We start from the raw sequence: 16929 nt of genomic DNA on the forward strand, positions 1-16929 counted from the left end.
TTAAGATGTGTTATCCATTCCAAGCGCAGGTATTACAAATAGATTGTGAATCATAAATGAATTATGTTTCATCGTTTGTTTTTTAAACAAAGATGCAAAAGATATATCAATTTATCAGAAAAAAAACGATAAAATGATGGAAGTGAGAGATTTGTCATTGTTTTGCAGAGAAGTCAAGGTAACCATCGTACCATCTTCCGGTGCTCTTCTGTACGTCTGATCCTCCAACACCTCGAAGTCAAAGCCGAGCAGATCGATGGGGATTTTGTGTTTCCTGGCGTAGTTCTGCTGGCTGCCAGTGAGAAAAGCTTGAGTGAAGAAGAATCCCGACACCCAGAACGTCGATGGCGTGCCGTTGGCGTACCAGTCCTGAGCACAGAGAGAGAAAAATAGTCATTTATACTGATATAATGTAAAGCCAAAAGTACATTTGAACAAGGAAATCACTAGGACACACCACTCATCAACAGAATCATTTCACACAGCAAACAACCAGAAGGGCTTGTTTGCTGTTTCTATTCAGTTGGCGACACGATCCTTGCTGAATGTGGTACAACAGGAAAATGGCTGATGATTTATACACCAAGTGAGGAAAGTACCTCAAGTGGAGCTCTTTAGACACCTGAGGTTCTTCAGAGAGCTGACGTGCGGAATCAGTGAAAGAGGTTAAAATAGTCTTTCTTCGGTGATAGGCTGGAGATTTTCTGGGAAAGTGTGATGAACTCACACATGAAGACAAGAGCTGGTGCCAGATGGTGACGGACTGTTTAGTATCTCATATCTCTTTATATCTTTATAGTTTGAGTTGTTCAATTATGAATTCATTTTAATGTATTTATTGTTGTCAGATATTGTTTTAATCAAATATTCACACTTCAAAAATTTACTTGATTTTCGACTGAAAGAGGGGCTCAGAAGTGCATCAATACATTCTTTGGAATCTTGGCGTCCGACTTGGTGAACAGACAGAACTGGGAGCAGATTGGATTTCTTTTGTGATTCCTGATCAATAATATGAATGTAATAAATGTTGTTCTCTGGGTCAGCTTGTGTTCAGAAAGCAAACAATGAATAAATTGATGTTCACAGCCTTGGGATGTTTAGACACACACACACACAGCCCCCCACACACAAACAAAAACACACACTCTCACTAGACTGACTGACGACACACAAGCAGACACATATGACCGATCATGCGTCTGCTCGTGTCTACTGCAGGATCACTGGAAAAGAATGTGGAAGCTTCAAGCGTTTAAATAAAGCTTCAAGAAATATGAAGAAAGAAAGAAAACAAGAAATGACAAAGGCTTTTTTTTGGTTTCTATATTAAATTGTTAGTTAAGGGACATTAAGTAAATGAAATGTGACCAACCAAAAAATTCAGGCATCAATCCTTGTTAATATTCTCATTTTAACTGTTATCTATTAAATTCATCAATAACACTCAAAAGGGAAAAACACCTGGTTCCAGGAAGAGAAGCCAATGCTTTGTCGAATTGTAGTAAGCACAAAAAGCTGCAATGTTGTAACATTACACGGCTGAAGGAAAAAGTCAAGTGGGGTTTTGAACCTACAACTCCAGCAACTATAGCACAGGTTGATCTGACCGTCAAAATGTAATCTAATTTCTGCTGAAATCCTTTGACTTTAGAAAGCACAAATTGAACGTGAGATGTAATGTTTGTATTTTGAGACCCGAGCCATGTAAACAAAGTGGGATCGACCGGACTACGCTACCATGTCGACGATGTCGTCACGTGATCAACATGTTTGGCTGAAAGTTCAATTAGATCGCTACTCTTTTGGTTTCGTCTGTTGGCACAATTATACCAGCTTTTTTTATAGTACATTATAAAGTTAGATGAATAAAAAAATAAATAGTAAAATTGAAATGTATTATTATTCCATAGAAAGCCATGTCATGAGAACCCATTAATAACAAGTATAGCCTGGTTCAATACATTAAACGTTACGTTCGCGTTTATCAGTTTTCACTGCATTATAAAGGGCGTGGTAGACTTGACTGACAAGTGAGCGCATATTAGCCAATATAGCTTTGACTAAAAGGCCCCCCCCCCTGTGGCTTAACTGGTTGTTCAGTAACATCATCCTACTACAGACGTATCTTATACAGTTTGTAATACAAGCCCACAGAGTAATACTACAGTGTCACAGAGTAATACTACAGATTGTCAAGATGCAATTGACATGAGATTTAATGTCCATATATTTAAAAACATTCTATGTTTTACTTCTGCACATGAGTCCACATATTAATATTAGACTGATACACTGAGGGCCTGTGCAAGAGCTACTCTGGAAGACTGAGAACTTATGCTATAAGCTTAAAATATAGATAAATAAATAAATGACTATCCCTGTATTTTAACCTATACACTTGAACCTTTACTAGAATAAAATCAATGTTCGACTGTCCGTCATGCAGAAAAATGTCTACTCTTCCTGGGGCTTTGGAGAGAGAGCGTAGCTGAGTAAAAAAAAAAAGAGTTAAGTTTTTCTGAGTTTTGTCGGTGCAAAGTTTTCAGACGTTTGGTTGTTCAGGGCCGACGCTACAACATCACGAAGTTGGGACAAGAATTTGAAGTTACTCGGAAAGTTCCATTTGGAAGCATAACCCTTGCGGCCATTTTGCTCACAAACAGACGTAGTTTATAAAATAGAATAGTTAGAGAATTGTAAGAGTGTCTACACAATGATATTGTCATCAGTGTTGGGGACAATGGTTAAGGTAATGGGGGGACCTCAAATGTTGTCTTTCGCCAAGTCTTGAAGACTGCTGGGATCTTGGAGTAGGATAAGTTAGTTTTTGTTCAGGAACCATGGTGTAGTCGTAATAAAGATACTAATAAAGGACTTTTAAGATTTTGTTTGCAAAAGTTGTTTGTGTATTTAGGAGTCTAAACTGTTAGCAACAATGCTATCACCTTTTGATGTCTAACTTAGCGCCAAGTCATTAGCTTCTGGCTGAGCCGCACACACCTGAAAGAACTGGAGTCGCTCCAGGAAGTCATTGATGTAGCTGCCCAGTGGTTTAAGGCTCGGGTACGACTTCTTCATCCACATGCCCGGGATACGACCCGTCAGGATGCTTCTGACCACTTCCTCCAGATCTGCCGACATCACCACCAGACCCTGAACACAGCATCAGCATCGACGTCACATGGTCAAAACCATCATTGTCTCCGCATCGATCTCTGTGGACTCACCTTGATGGCTTTCTGGATGTTGATACTAGAGTCCCGGATGGTGCGCAACAGATTGTTGAAGCGACCCATCTCTTGCGCCAGCACCGTGTTCATGCTCTGGTTGTAGTCGGTGGGGAACTTCAGCATCACGGCCTCCAAGTCGAAGTCTGGCGGCAACTTGCTGAGGACGTCGCCCGCCACGTCAAACACCATGTCGTCGGAGGATTTGGAGTCTCCGCCTGACGAGCGGGACTGATCACACACAGAAGCAGGAGGACCCATGAGACCAGGGGCGGCCAAACGACAACTTGTGATCACTTTGACATCTATGTCAAAGTGAACATTTCTCAGGCGCACTTTGAATTGACGAATCAAGTATTCTCTTTTTTATCCCCTCGTCTTTTTTCTGATTCATCCCGAAAAGTCTGTGATGCATTAAGACTGCATGTCATATAATTCAAGTTCTTACACCGGTTATTACAATCTCACATACGTGTTGACTAACAAGTGAGGATGGAACTGTAACAGAGAGACATTTATGTGGATACGCAGAGTGATGAAGCATTAGAATACAAAAATGGCATATGTTTATTTTTTTCTTTTACAAGTTTGACAGGACAAGTAAACATGTAAAATGCTATTGATCTCTCAGAGGAGGTGTTAAGGGCAGGACAACTAGATCAGGTCAAGAGAAAGGGAGGACAGGGTAGCGTAAAACACCCCCTGGAAATTCATCAATTTTGATTTAATTTTAACCATATGTAGTACATACTGAGGGAGTCTTCCATCATTTCTAAAGATTCCTCCACCAATTTCACTGAAATGTAACCAGACTTTCAGCTCGTAGATTATAATAGGATACCTGTGTTGATGGTAACAGAAACAAAAGAGAAATAGCTTCGTTTGTGTGGGTCTGTGTATTTACCATTTAGACTAATCAGATTATATGCTAAGAAAGTCTGAGCATAACGGACTCGGTTATGAATAAGTAAAGTCTTCCCTTGTTGAGCATTGATTTAAAGTTATATAGTAGGCTGACGTTGTTTGCAGTAACCCAGTTTGAGATGAATTGAAAATGTATGCAAAAGACCGTTTTTTTTTTTCTTGAGAATAATACATGAAAAAATAAATCCTTTTTTTCCAATTTGCAAGAGATGCTGTTAGGTCGGCCTTCCAGAGTAGATTTCAATCTGGGTTTGATTTGACGGCAAACATTTTCTGAAGAAGGGAAGCAGTGGGAAACAAAGTTTGGTTGGGACAGACGTACATCTTAGATATAATGATACGACTCCACTGAGCTCACTGCCAATGTTGAGCCTTAGACCTGATGGAACAAACTTTCTCCTACTTTGGGGAAAACCTCTAAAAACAAACAACTGAAAGATTGATTTCTCTTTGTAATTAATTGTGAATGGTCTTTTAGTATGGAACGGACACATTTGACTTTCTTTTTGGTTTTGATATGCTTTGACCCATTTAAGATGCTGCAAACAAAATCAACATGTCCAGGAAAATAACGACATTCTTTGCACGGCTGCTGGACTTCTCAGTAATATAATCACGAGTATTCTTTTATCGATATTGAAATCATGATTTATAATGATGAATATACATAAACTCAGAGAAATATAATTATTTAAATTATGAATGATACAAAAACAAAATTTATAATCGAATACAAAGTAACTAAATAAATATGCCAAAGAAATGTGCAATGTGCAGCTTTATACTGACTTTGTTCGTCCTTTTAAATATGCTTTGCAAACCTTATTGGCTTGACGTCTGCCCCAACTTCACTTTACTTCTCTGCTAGTTTAATAAAGATTGAACCATGTGGATTAAAATGTATTTATTGTGCAGCCCTAATTCTTTAATAGTCAAGGTCATGGAAAGAACTTTTCTTTTGTTTCTTTAAATTTTCTACTATAAATTAGATTCCATTTTTGAACCTGTAACTCAGGCTCATGTTAGATTACCATACTCAGGATGTCAAACATTGTATTCAATTATATTCACTGAAATATTTGTTTTTAAGTATTGTTGTTTGGGAAAGAGGAACATCCTTGGACAACAACTTTTGGAAAGAAACAACTATCTTGTTTATGGCTCCACATTATAATTTAGAGTGGTCACAGAAGTTATTTTTAATGTTTAGACAAACTATTAAGACAACATGACACCTGTTCCTAAACCCGCACTTTTCTACTTAAATAAGATGCTCAGTCATAACATTTCAGTGGCAGAGCTCCTTACCTATGAAAAAAATGTGTATGCTTTATTTAAATAACTACAAAATATGGATAACTTAAAAACTAGAAAATTATACTTTTGTACATTTTAAATCCTTTTAAATTATATTATTGTATCTATGTGGCATTCACAATAGAGTAGCTATTTAATTCATTTTAACACATCATATTATAATCACTATTTATAAATTATGTTATAATACACTTATCTCTGTATATATAATCGTAGATTCATATCATTTAGACTACGATAGTGATGATCTGATGAAGCTTCATAGAGCAGTGTCATTATTTTCAGAATCCACTAGATGGCGGTCTATGCATTATTTAGTTTTGAACAATTGTTTTAATGAAACATCACTTGATTGTTTAACTAATGGCACCACCTACTGTCCTCTAAACAACATGACTCTTAGTGGAGGTTTTAGGGCAGAGGGAAACTCCATCAGGTGAAGGGAAAGGGAAAATATAAATACATTAAATTGTAATAATATTTGAAAGGTATGTTTGACATACTGAGGAAAGGAGATTTTTAAAAAATGTCAGCACCTTTGTAAAGTGTATCAGGCATAAAGAGGGTTAAAGACCCTGATAAACGACATTTTAACCATATTTAATACATGGAGCTATTTCGACCAATACTCCACCTCAATGTACTCTCTTCTCTCCTCCCACTCTCTCAGAGATGCCTGGGGTTAATTGGTTATCGGGTAGATTTTTTTATAGCATATTTTATATGTTTGTCATTCTCTATCTAGTGTTTTCGATTCCTTACAGACCCTTACAAAAGCAAACCTACATCACTGACTTATCCGGGCAACACCAGATTAATCGGCTAATTTCTATGAATATTACAGAGTTGAAAAGAAAGATTCCAGAGCTATTCAGCGTGAAGTGCTTGGAAAAACCACCGGCTCAATGAGTCCTTGACAGGTTTTTACCTGAGTGAGCAAGATGCTGTCAAACAGAAGCTGTGTCTCAGCCTGATCCTTGGTGATATCCGCATTGGCGTTCATACCAAAGATCTCTGGCGAGGGGTTGAGCGGCAGAGCTTTGGTGTATTCTATGTAGCTTTTGTGCTGGAAAATAAAAGCAGTGTCACATTAAGTAAAAGAAACAACAAAAGTTAGATAAGTTCCAGCGGCATAGATGGCTGACATTTAAAAACAAAAGACGATGTAAAATCGGGTTTCATGAATAAACCATGTGGATGAAGGGAAGAGGCGGGAGCTAATATAGCCTCACTGATGGTGGTTCCCTGCTGAGGGGACTAATTTCTAATGTTGTATTGCATAATGACTTTTTAAAGTTGTTACTTTGGCCGTCTTTAACAATAGGATCATTTATCTTGGCACAGCTTTTAAAGCTTTGTGTTGTTTTTACACCCGTAAATCTTCCTTTAGATCATGATTATAGTTAATTTTCGATCATCTATGTATCATTGAAATGTATCCAGTTTAAAAGTGTTTACTTACATCTCCTTCGTCTGGTGCGTAGTAAAGGCCACTTGGATCAAACTTATAACTTGGGTCCTTGACGACAGCAGATGCATAGAAATTGGCAAGGATTGTTCGCAGCGTCCGCCTGTCCCAGTCGTCTGTCACACGTCCTCCATAGTTACACTCGCCAGTCATGTAGCGAAGAGCATCGAATGGAACTTCCTGTTGGTCATTTTGGTCAACACCATCAGCGGTTTAAAAAACAATCTTGATCAAAACATGTAAATCAAAACTTCAATCTTAAAATAATCATATTAAAATATGAATCACACTTAAATTAAAGGTTGATGATTATATGTGAGGAGAAAAGAGAAAGATTCACTAACATGTGGGAATTAAACTCAAGAGGCTAGGAAAAGGTTGAGACTGGTCACTGCTTAACTTGCTGAGAAGATGATTCCACTCGGAAATTCCCTGACACTTAGTAAGATGTTGAAAATGTCACTGCATTAAAAAATACTCAAAAGGCATTTGAGCTCCTGGCAACGTTGGAGAGTTGTCAAGTTTATCTGAGCCTGGAAAAATGTCAAGTGCAGCTTCGCAGAGAAACTGATATGAAGACGAATAAACTTGTAAAATTACTGCCCTTTGATTGACTATTCAAAGCTTACAGAGCCCCGTACGGAAGATGTCGCAAGGTTGGAAAAGATCTCTATGAAGCTGAGCCGAATAAAAAACAAACTAAATATAAACTACAAAATAGTGATAAACCAAGATAAAACTGTGAGGTTCATGGTTGGTGAGGCACTAACTCTTTGAATGTCAGTTTGACAAGTATTTAAACCCTAAATGAGATTTTATAATAATTTCTCAAAATGTCTATATTAAATTGTTATGATATTTTATGGGATGTTAGTCTACATTCCCCAGATCTTTGGCAGTATACAATTGTGGATGAATATTGATTTATAGCTTCATAAACCATCTTTGACATAGACATAAGAGTCATGGCTGAAATATTATGTTTTAATTATAAATTTATTTAACGTTATATATTCAAAATCTTTAACCTGCCATATTTAATGATCTGAGACCTTTCGATAGGCTGAAAATCTAAATTTGTTTTAAACAATCAATAGATATTGAAAAAAATGCTCTTCATTTGAATGCCATACGTTTTTTTTCACCTACTGGAGGGAATTTACCGTAAAGCTTAGCGAGAACTCTCCAGATTTACATTATTTTGTTGCTTCTGATTGGTTAATATTGTGTCAGGCCTTCCGTGATTGGCTAGATTCACGCAGAAAGAACCAATGTTTATTACAGTGAAAGGATAAATATTGAGTAATAAATGGGTCAATATAAGCCTGATTAAAATAAAGAATATTTTATTTAAGACCAAAATACAGTTTTAAAATATTCAATTGTCTTGTTTCTTTTTTATACGATTGAGATTAAAACCGTTCATGGTTCTACCTTTATCTGTAGATAAAGTCTATGCGTCTTTACTTAGCCACACAAACCTCCATTACTTTGTTGTAAAAGTTCACCTTATTTCCTTTAGTTTTAAAAGTCTCTCCGCCTCATTGGAGAGACTGTGACATAGTTTGTTGAGGCTCATTAGTGTGTGCCTCAAACTTTTCCTTTTCACTGTGGTTGTATTTCTGGTCAGCTAAACTAAATAAGATCATTACAAACATTAAACTTTAATGGTTAAAAACATCAGCCGGAATTTGGAAAATCAAGGCAAATAAACGTATCTGGGAGCAGTATATTGGACACATTCATAGATACAGCAACCAGTGCGTGTCAATGGCATGCATCAACAAAGTTTGTGATGGATTGTGCATTGAGAGGTGAGGCTGTGGTCTGGACTTTATCACGATACAACATAATTTTTTGCTGCCCACCAGACAATTGGCTTAAAACCAAGGTAGATCAATCATGTTGGTATTCTAACATGTAAAGATATCAGTGTTTAAACTAAGCTAAGGGATAGAGATAGTTAATAAATAAAAAGAAATAATAGAAAAAAATATATATATATATATATATATATATAAAAAAACAACAACTATACGGAGACCTTCAGTAAGAATAAAACTGATATCAATGGAATCAATTTACTAAAGTTCAACTATGAAACGGCAATATCAAATACAGACTCCTACTTTCTGTTAAGGAAAGAGATAAACTAACTGAAAAGATTTTGATCCCTTGTGTGATTGAGTTTGACACCCTACAGTCAGAATCATGTGGGCGAATAAAAACTATGGGAGGAAACTAGAGTGCCTAGAGAAAGCCCATTCAGATATGTTGTCAGAAAGCAATCCTACAACGTTCTCGCTACAGATTTGCATCTGCTTATATAAGTTTAACCATAATAAAAAGCGTAAGGATCAATGAATATACATTTCCTGAAGCTAGCCACGTGCATGAGTATGTACTTGAGATATATTTGTTGTTGCAATGCTCAGGGTTACTTTACAAAATAAAGATACAACAAACTCCATAAAGGATATATAAAGAAAAATGTTTTCGGAAAAAAAAAATTAATTTAGCATTTAGACGCGAAATCAGAAATTGTTATTATAATATACCCAGATGTTTCAGAAGTACTAGTCTGTGTGTTTAGTCGATCCAAATAACAAACAAAGACCATAACACGTAACTACCTCGTACTGTTCCAGGAACATGTGCAGCTGCTGCACTGAAATCCGCAGGTCGGTTTCATTGAATTCATAAGGAATGTTCCATCCCAGAGGTCCGAACTTCCTTCTCTCTTGGACAAGGGCATGGAAGAAACACAGCCCATACAGCAGCTTCTTAAACACCCCCTGACATGAGAAACAGAGGGTACAGCATGATCAAAGCACACACACAAAGGGTTGGGCGTACAAAAGCAGTGGGTGGACGTTCAGAATGTCCACAGATAGCACTGTTGGAGTGAAAGGGTTGAGACACCCACTGTTAGAGGAACATCAGACATTCAGAGCAAGAGGCCAAAACAGAGACAGACACTAACCGGGTTACTGCTGTTATCAAAAAACTGCGGGTCGGATATGGGGTCCATTAAGAAAGACCGCGCGATGTTGGCACGAAGTCCTTTCGGGGCCTCGTTGGTCATTTTCACGCCATTCTGGAGCACAGCCACAGGGAAAGTGGGAGACGGGTAGCTGGTGAGCCACAGCCGGAAGTCTGGGTGGGTGTTGTCGGGATTTAACTCCTAGAAAATGTTTGAAATGGAAAAGGAAATTGTAATTAAAGCAGCATTCATGAAAGGGCCACGTTGATAACATTTTACCGGTCGTTATTCACTTCTGCTGACAACATTTACAATTCTCATTTTCTCTCGAGCGCATCCATTAGCCACAGTCCTTGATTAGCTTTCAGCAAATCTACTCTAAATGCATTAGCCGCGTAAAACTACCGGCGTGAAATCATCCAAAACAAAACCATGCTCGTGCACAGTAATTACATAAAAGGTCTGCATGCGTGTTTTCTGACCTCACAAACTTTCTCCAATGTTGCCATCCATGATGTAGCCAAGTGGCAATTCTGCAAAACCACCCAGGTGCCATCTTTAATGCCACTTTCAATCAGCCGCATGGCAATAGGGCCCTGGCCTTGTCCCAGCGACAGAGAGTTCAGCTTCTTGCCCGAAAAGCCCTGAGGCACAAGAACAGACGAAGTCACACTCTCTGATGTGGTTGCAGTCGATAAGGAGGGTGCCAGAATTCATATTTTCAGTGCTTTTAAGAAACATGTTAGAGTCTGGTGAATCTAAAGAATTCTATTTCTCCTCTGATTTGGGGCTTGTAGAAGCAGCGAGCTTCAAAGGCAGCACATGTTTCATACCATTTCATCTCCAAACTTGAGCAATGCAGCCATGGGGTCTGAGCCCGCGGAGAGAATGAATATGAGGGGGGCGCAACAGTGGCTGTCAGTGAAGGTTGTGTTCAAGCTGAAGGGGGGGGTCTCGATAAACTGGCGACCCAAACTCTCCGAGACGAACACTTGCACCATCGGAATAATCTGTAGGAAGAATAATTTAAATATAGTCATCAACTGTGTGAGGAAAAAAGGTAGCTTGATGAGGAATAGGTAATGTGACCAACCTTGTCTGGCCTAAGGCATCTGATGACCAACATCTTCTGAAAATGCGTCAGTTTGTCATTCCATTCCTCCGGGAAGTCCATTTGGTGAGGGGTCTGAAAAAAAAAAGATAATGTGAACCTTCTTAATAACCCACTAGTGGTGATCCAGCCTAAGACAGGGGCCCCCAACAATCTTTGCCCCACGGACTGGTATTATGTCGGCATTATATTCACGGACCGACTTCAGATAAAAACAGTAAAAATAAACCGTATTGTGTTTTTGTTTCACTCATTTTCACTTGTTTACAGGTTCTTAAATAAAAGCTGAACTAGCGTCTTGCCGTGTCAGGAGCCACATGCTAATGTTACCTGTGAGAAAATACTATCGTTTTTCAAAACAAAACAATAGAACAGAAAAAAAAAAGTCTTTCTGTTTCCTGGTAACAAATAACTCACGAACCGGTACCAATCCGGACATACATTTGAAATCGGGACGCGAACCGAGGGATGTCCATTACAATAGCATCCAGTTACAAGGGTATGAAGAGTCCTGATTTTAAAAAGCATATTGTGACCTTTCTGTGTGGAGTTTGTGTGTTCTCCCCATGTTGAGTGAGTGTACTCTGGTTTCCTCCCACAGTCCAAAAACCTACAGAGGTTGATTGGGAACTTGGAGAAATTGTCCATAGGTATGAGTGTGGGTTGTATGTCTTTGTGTGTGCCCTGCAACAGACTGGTGTCCTTATTAGGGTGCCCCCAGCCTCTCGCCCTAAGGAACTGGGATAGGCTTCACCCCCCCCCCTCCCGCGACCCCATAAGAGAATAAGCAGTAAAAAATGGATGGGAAACAGGTCTATATACTATAAGGCATGCAGCTATATTTTGTGCAAGGTCATAGCTTTATTTGGTTAGACCAGTAAAAAGCCAGTAGGGTGGACACTTTCCTCTGGTTGTTTGTGAAGAAACGTCTGCGTATATGTTCTGCCGGCAGGTGCTTTCAGACAGAAATGCCTATTTTGGATCTCCTGGGGTTACACAATGTGTGTGGCGGAGTTCAAGCACTCGTGTGCCTGATTGAACAGATGTTCTCGCAGAGAGATGGGACGGATGTGCAGTCGCAACTGTAACAAACTAGATTTAATTAGACAGTAGTGTTCGAGCTGATTTTGTTGATTATAAATCTAGGATGGTGTGCGAATGTGTATAGTGGCATGTGTGCGGGCTGATGTGTCGCACACTGATCTAACAGCTGTTCTGGTATCTGGTTAAATGAGACATCGCTTTCACAACTGTCCTGATTAGATTTAATTGGATAAAACTTTAATTTAAGATCATTTATGATTCTAAAGGGAGTTTATTTATACACATTGGATTTGATGGACAAACTTTCACTTCCTAACTTTCCGTTTCTTCTTGTTCTCGCAGTTAACATTGATCAAAGAAGACGTGAAAGATTAAACAGGAGCTCAGTGGGCAACTGTGTGTTGTTGCCAATGAGAAGGCTGTCTAAGAGGATTGTGTTCACAGCCATCTGCGAAATCATGTCGTTCTCATTGTCAGGAGTATGGACAGACAATTTGCAAGAACCCAGACTTAAAACTGCAGGGTGCCATTACTTCAAACTATCACACACTATACAAATGTTCTTCAATGTTTAACTGATTACACAGTAAGTAAATACCAATAAAACATTTTCACAGTGAAAAAAATTCAGCCCTACAGTGAATTGCGTTTTTGTCACTGCTTTTTTTTTTCACTCCAATGGATCCATCTCTCTCTAACCAGCTCAGTCGCCGATCGCAGCAGAGTACAGACGGTACTGTTGAACTAGTTTCATTGATTAAACATATTTTGATCTTTTAGGAATTTAGGAGAACAGGCTTAAATGTTCACAGGAGCAAATGAAACACCCAGTTGCTAAAATAGGTGTCGCTATTTTTTCTCTCGTCTGAAAGCTGGACTGCTTGTTGTTGAATCATCCTGTACTTTGTGGACCATATCAAGTAATTCTATACTAAATATGTGTGCATAATTACAACATTTTGTCTTTTAATCATCCTAATCATACAAAAAGTAGCTTTTATAGCTCTTAAAACACAAATTATTTGACAGACCCTTACAAAACAAAAAAGGTAATGTTGTCACTATGTTACGTTTTGGATTAAAAACTAGAAATAAATTCAACTGAGACTTTTCACCAGAGTTAGAATAACATTGTAAAACCGAAGCATTTTTATGTTTGCTTATCTATGGGGGCTTTAAAAAAAGTGTATATATATTCATGCATGCTGTATATACAATCAAAACCATTATTAAACTAAAAACATAATGAGCATAATGTGAAAAAGACGCTCAACAAATGCATATTGAACAGCAAAGAAGTAACAAACACAAAGAGCTGCTTGTTTAAGTAATTACACAGACACAATAATGATTAGCGTGGTGCAACGTTGCTACTATTCACAGCTTGACTGATCTGCAGCCATAGTTTGCCCTGGGAAAAGCAGGCTCTTTGTAACAAGATAAAAAGGCTTACTAAATTATCTCTGGGAAAGGATTGCGGCTAATTCACTCCAAAACAACAACCAAGCACACATGACTCTACCTATTGTGAGCTAGCACAATCTTTGCAAGACATAGAGGAGCGTAACATTAGTCATTCACAAACAAAATATAAAGACTAATATTGTGACGTCAATAGAGTTTAATTGCACATGCTTTTGATGTGTGACTACATAGCATTGCCACTGTAAGACAGCATTCATCTTGAAGATACTTACTGGGCTTTCGTAGACCATCTTCCACTGGTCTCTGAGGCGAGCCATGTCGCGACGCAACCCTTTGAATTTCTCCATCTCATCCAGACGGCAATACTCATCCCAGGACTTCTTGGCGAGCCAATTGCAGGGATTTGTGTGGCAATTATCCAGTCCAACGCCACCCGTTAGGAGGAAGCGCCACTCGCTCTCATTCACCTTTAACACAGACGTGTATCAACTGCATTGGAAATCCAGTAAAAAAAACATATCATCTAAAAAAAGTGATAAATGGAACATAAGTTTTGTATTTTATTCAATTGTATTTAAGCTGTCAAATCATAAATACATAGTAATGTAAAGACACTTTACAGTTTAAGTAAGACTATATAAGGAGAAAAAACACAGAATAAATGTAAATACTATGTAAATAATATAACACATTTTTAACTCATATTTACCTACCATTTTATTGTGAATCAGTAAATTAATACTGAGGCCAAAGGAGAAGAGAAGTTTGTCCTTCTCAAAGAGAGAGCGGCAGACGTTGACATACAGGTTGTAGGTGAAGTGGTCTTTCAAGATCTGTAACCTGGGGAGAGATTATTAGAAAACCATACTTGAACTAGTAAATTAAGATGATGTAACTTGGTAATGTTGTAAAAACCTAACCACCCAGTTAATCTGTTAGGAAAATTCTACACAGAAGAAATACATTTTGGAAAGTAGCGTGAAACTTAAAAAAGCTAACTTAAAATTGAAAATACACATTTCTCACTATGTCCCTGGTTAACCAAAAGCCACTTGAGTTGGTACATTTGTAGTGTTTTGTGCTCACCTCTTTTCCAAATCATCAATCTTATCAGAATTGTCGATGGAGCTGATGAAGAGGTTGATGAACCACGAGAGGGAATACTGGTACATGGGCTCGATGTTAGCCAAGTCGGCAATGGAGAAGAACAAAATAGCTGAATGGATGGCTATCGGTCTGTAACCTAACCGAGTCATATCAATCTCCTTCTCTGTCACTTCGGCCACAGCCTGTTTCTCAGAGATGTCGTTGGCCAGCACCTTGGAGCAGGACAGAATCTTGACGGCGGACTCATCTTCTAGAATGTTACCCTCTGATGAAGAGAGCACCTCTAAGATCTTATCCTCAATTTCTTTCAATTGCCTGGAAAATAACAATTGTCAAATTATTTAAAACAAATGTTTTATATAATTTCTTTACAACATGTTTTTCCCAGTAGTCAGCACCTTTTGTTCTCAGCTCCTTGCAAGATGAGGGCTTGCTTTTCTTCCTCCAAGTCAGGCCTTTCCCTGGCCACAACGATACCCAGCAGCTGATCTTGAATTCCCTCAGGTGTGATCATAAAGTTGAGGAGGGTTACCTACACTCACAAGACAGAGATAGAATTAAGACTCAAATTTTAGAGCAACAATCAACTTCAACTTTACTATAATGGATGGATTAAGCCAAGCATGTCCACAGTGGAGACTGAGGGTCATTTCCATCATAAGCTGTGTTTTCCAACCAGACAATGTAGAAGAAACAACAACACACACAAGAAAAGATAATTTAAAAACCAACTGATAAGTGGAAATATTAAATACTGAAATACATTTTCCTTGCAGTCTGTAAATCACTGCTTAATTTTGTTTTGGACCAAAGATTTACAGTCGATGTGTTGGCCCCAGTTCATTTTTACGTAATCAAATTCGGCCCTCTACTGTATATAAAAGGTTTGGACACCCCTGGACTGAGCATTCCGACTCCCATGTTCCTAAATTGACCATGTTCTGTTTGTGCTTGAAACTTGTTATACAGTAACACATGGGAGGGTCTACAGTCATCTGTTCTGGTGATAATATTTGGTGAGTTTTGAGTTGTAACCGCAGAAAGCACACAAAAAAGATGTGGAATGTTACACAAGTAGTCTTTGAATCATTCTCTGGGCAGAGGAGGGCGTGAAGAGTAGAAAGGTCATGAGGAGCAGGTCTCCACAATGCTCCTGGTTAAACTGTGAACTTCTCCTGGGATCTGATACCACGTCCACTGAAGCAATAAACGAAATCAGCAGGTGGTCAAGACTTCACGGAATTCGCCCATTTGTTCCAGGCTTACATCTTTTTTCCACGAAGACTGTAGCTCATGCATTATAAATGACACCATCAAAGGAGATGAAATAATAATATTAATCCAAAGATCTTCTGTCAGACTTCCTCAGGTAACAGCTCCCTTTTCAATATACTGTATAAAATGATTACAAAACTCAATAATGACAGAGAGTAAGTTCTCTAGGGACATATGTCTTATGAAGAGAGATGCTGTTACTCAAGTGGTGTCATGCAATAAAACGGTGTCAAAAGCAAAGCTAATTTATATTCTAAAGACACAAAATCACGTGTTACTTCAGAGTTACTTCGCTTTCATAAAAATCGCTTTGGTTGCTGAAAAACCATGGTAGGCGCTACAAAAGTAAGAGCCTTTTACCATAAATTGCTTTACCCAGATTGAACGTTCTTGGAAGAGGTTAAACACTTGTTCATACTTATCTTTGAACAGCATAAATTATTATTTCTATCTAAGACGGCTAATGTTAGCTCCCTCAGGCAAAAAGTGTTGGAACACATGAAAGAATGTGAGTTCGTCAGAAAAAAAAAGTTAATAAGGACGCATATTTTACGGTAAACCTGGAGAAAAACATATTTTGAACATCTCAAAATGACCAGATTCAAACGTTTTCCTCAGAAAAGAAAGGAAGAAATTGTTGACCATTACCATCACATTAACCTTTACATATAAATCAATTGTCATGATGGGAACATGGGAATCTATAGGCTGAAAAACAGATGAAGTGCTGGAGGGAGGACTGTTCCAGTTATGTGCAATGGCAGGGGAAGGGCATTTTCATAAAAAGGCTGGATTACTGAATAGAACATTTTAGATGTTGCCTTTTGGTTATGACTGTGATAAAGTTTGTGAAAACCCAGATTCATGCGTAAGAATCCAGTTCTTAAATATGCCTTGTAAAGTTGCAAAACTGACCCACTTAGGATTGAAGGACTTAAAAAGAAGCTATAGCGGATATACTTGAGCACAATCCACACAATCTAACATGTTGAGACACACTTCAGTGGTTTAGATATCTGCTGGCTCCATAGACAGCCACATCTGT

The 16929-nt window shown here is 38.3% G+C and overlaps 1 protein-coding gene across 1 annotated transcript in view; it reads right to left on the reverse strand.

Moving 5' to 3' along the window:
• Nucleotides 1-16929, reverse strand: part of dnah7 (dynein, axonemal, heavy chain 7) — a 61422-nt gene that overhangs the window by 7222 nt on the left and 37271 nt on the right. Inside the window, exons 51-64 of the mRNA XM_087804527.1 lie at nucleotides 15008-15141; nucleotides 14589-14924; nucleotides 14216-14342; nucleotides 13775-13969; nucleotides 11016-11108; nucleotides 10756-10932; nucleotides 10405-10566; nucleotides 9923-10123; nucleotides 9573-9734; nucleotides 6934-7119; nucleotides 6400-6537; nucleotides 3231-3461; nucleotides 3004-3156; nucleotides 192-369 (exon numbers count right to left, since the gene is read on the reverse strand). Of these exons, the coding sequence (XP_087660653.1) occupies nucleotides 192-369; nucleotides 3004-3156; nucleotides 3231-3461; nucleotides 6400-6537; nucleotides 6934-7119; nucleotides 9573-9734; nucleotides 9923-10123; nucleotides 10405-10566; nucleotides 10756-10932; nucleotides 11016-11108; nucleotides 13775-13969; nucleotides 14216-14342; nucleotides 14589-14924; nucleotides 15008-15141 (2473 nt within the window). The remainder of the gene's footprint in view (nucleotides 1-191; nucleotides 370-3003; nucleotides 3157-3230; nucleotides 3462-6399; nucleotides 6538-6933; nucleotides 7120-9572; nucleotides 9735-9922; nucleotides 10124-10404; nucleotides 10567-10755; nucleotides 10933-11015; nucleotides 11109-13774; nucleotides 13970-14215; nucleotides 14343-14588; nucleotides 14925-15007; nucleotides 15142-16929) is intronic.

The sequence above is a fragment of the Callionymus lyra genome, chromosome 12 (genome assembly GCF_982586985.1).
Source record: "Callionymus lyra chromosome 12, fCalLyr1.hap1.1, whole genome shotgun sequence".
In the NCBI taxonomy this organism is placed as follows: Eukaryota; Metazoa; Chordata; class Actinopteri; order Syngnathiformes; family Callionymidae; genus Callionymus; species Callionymus lyra.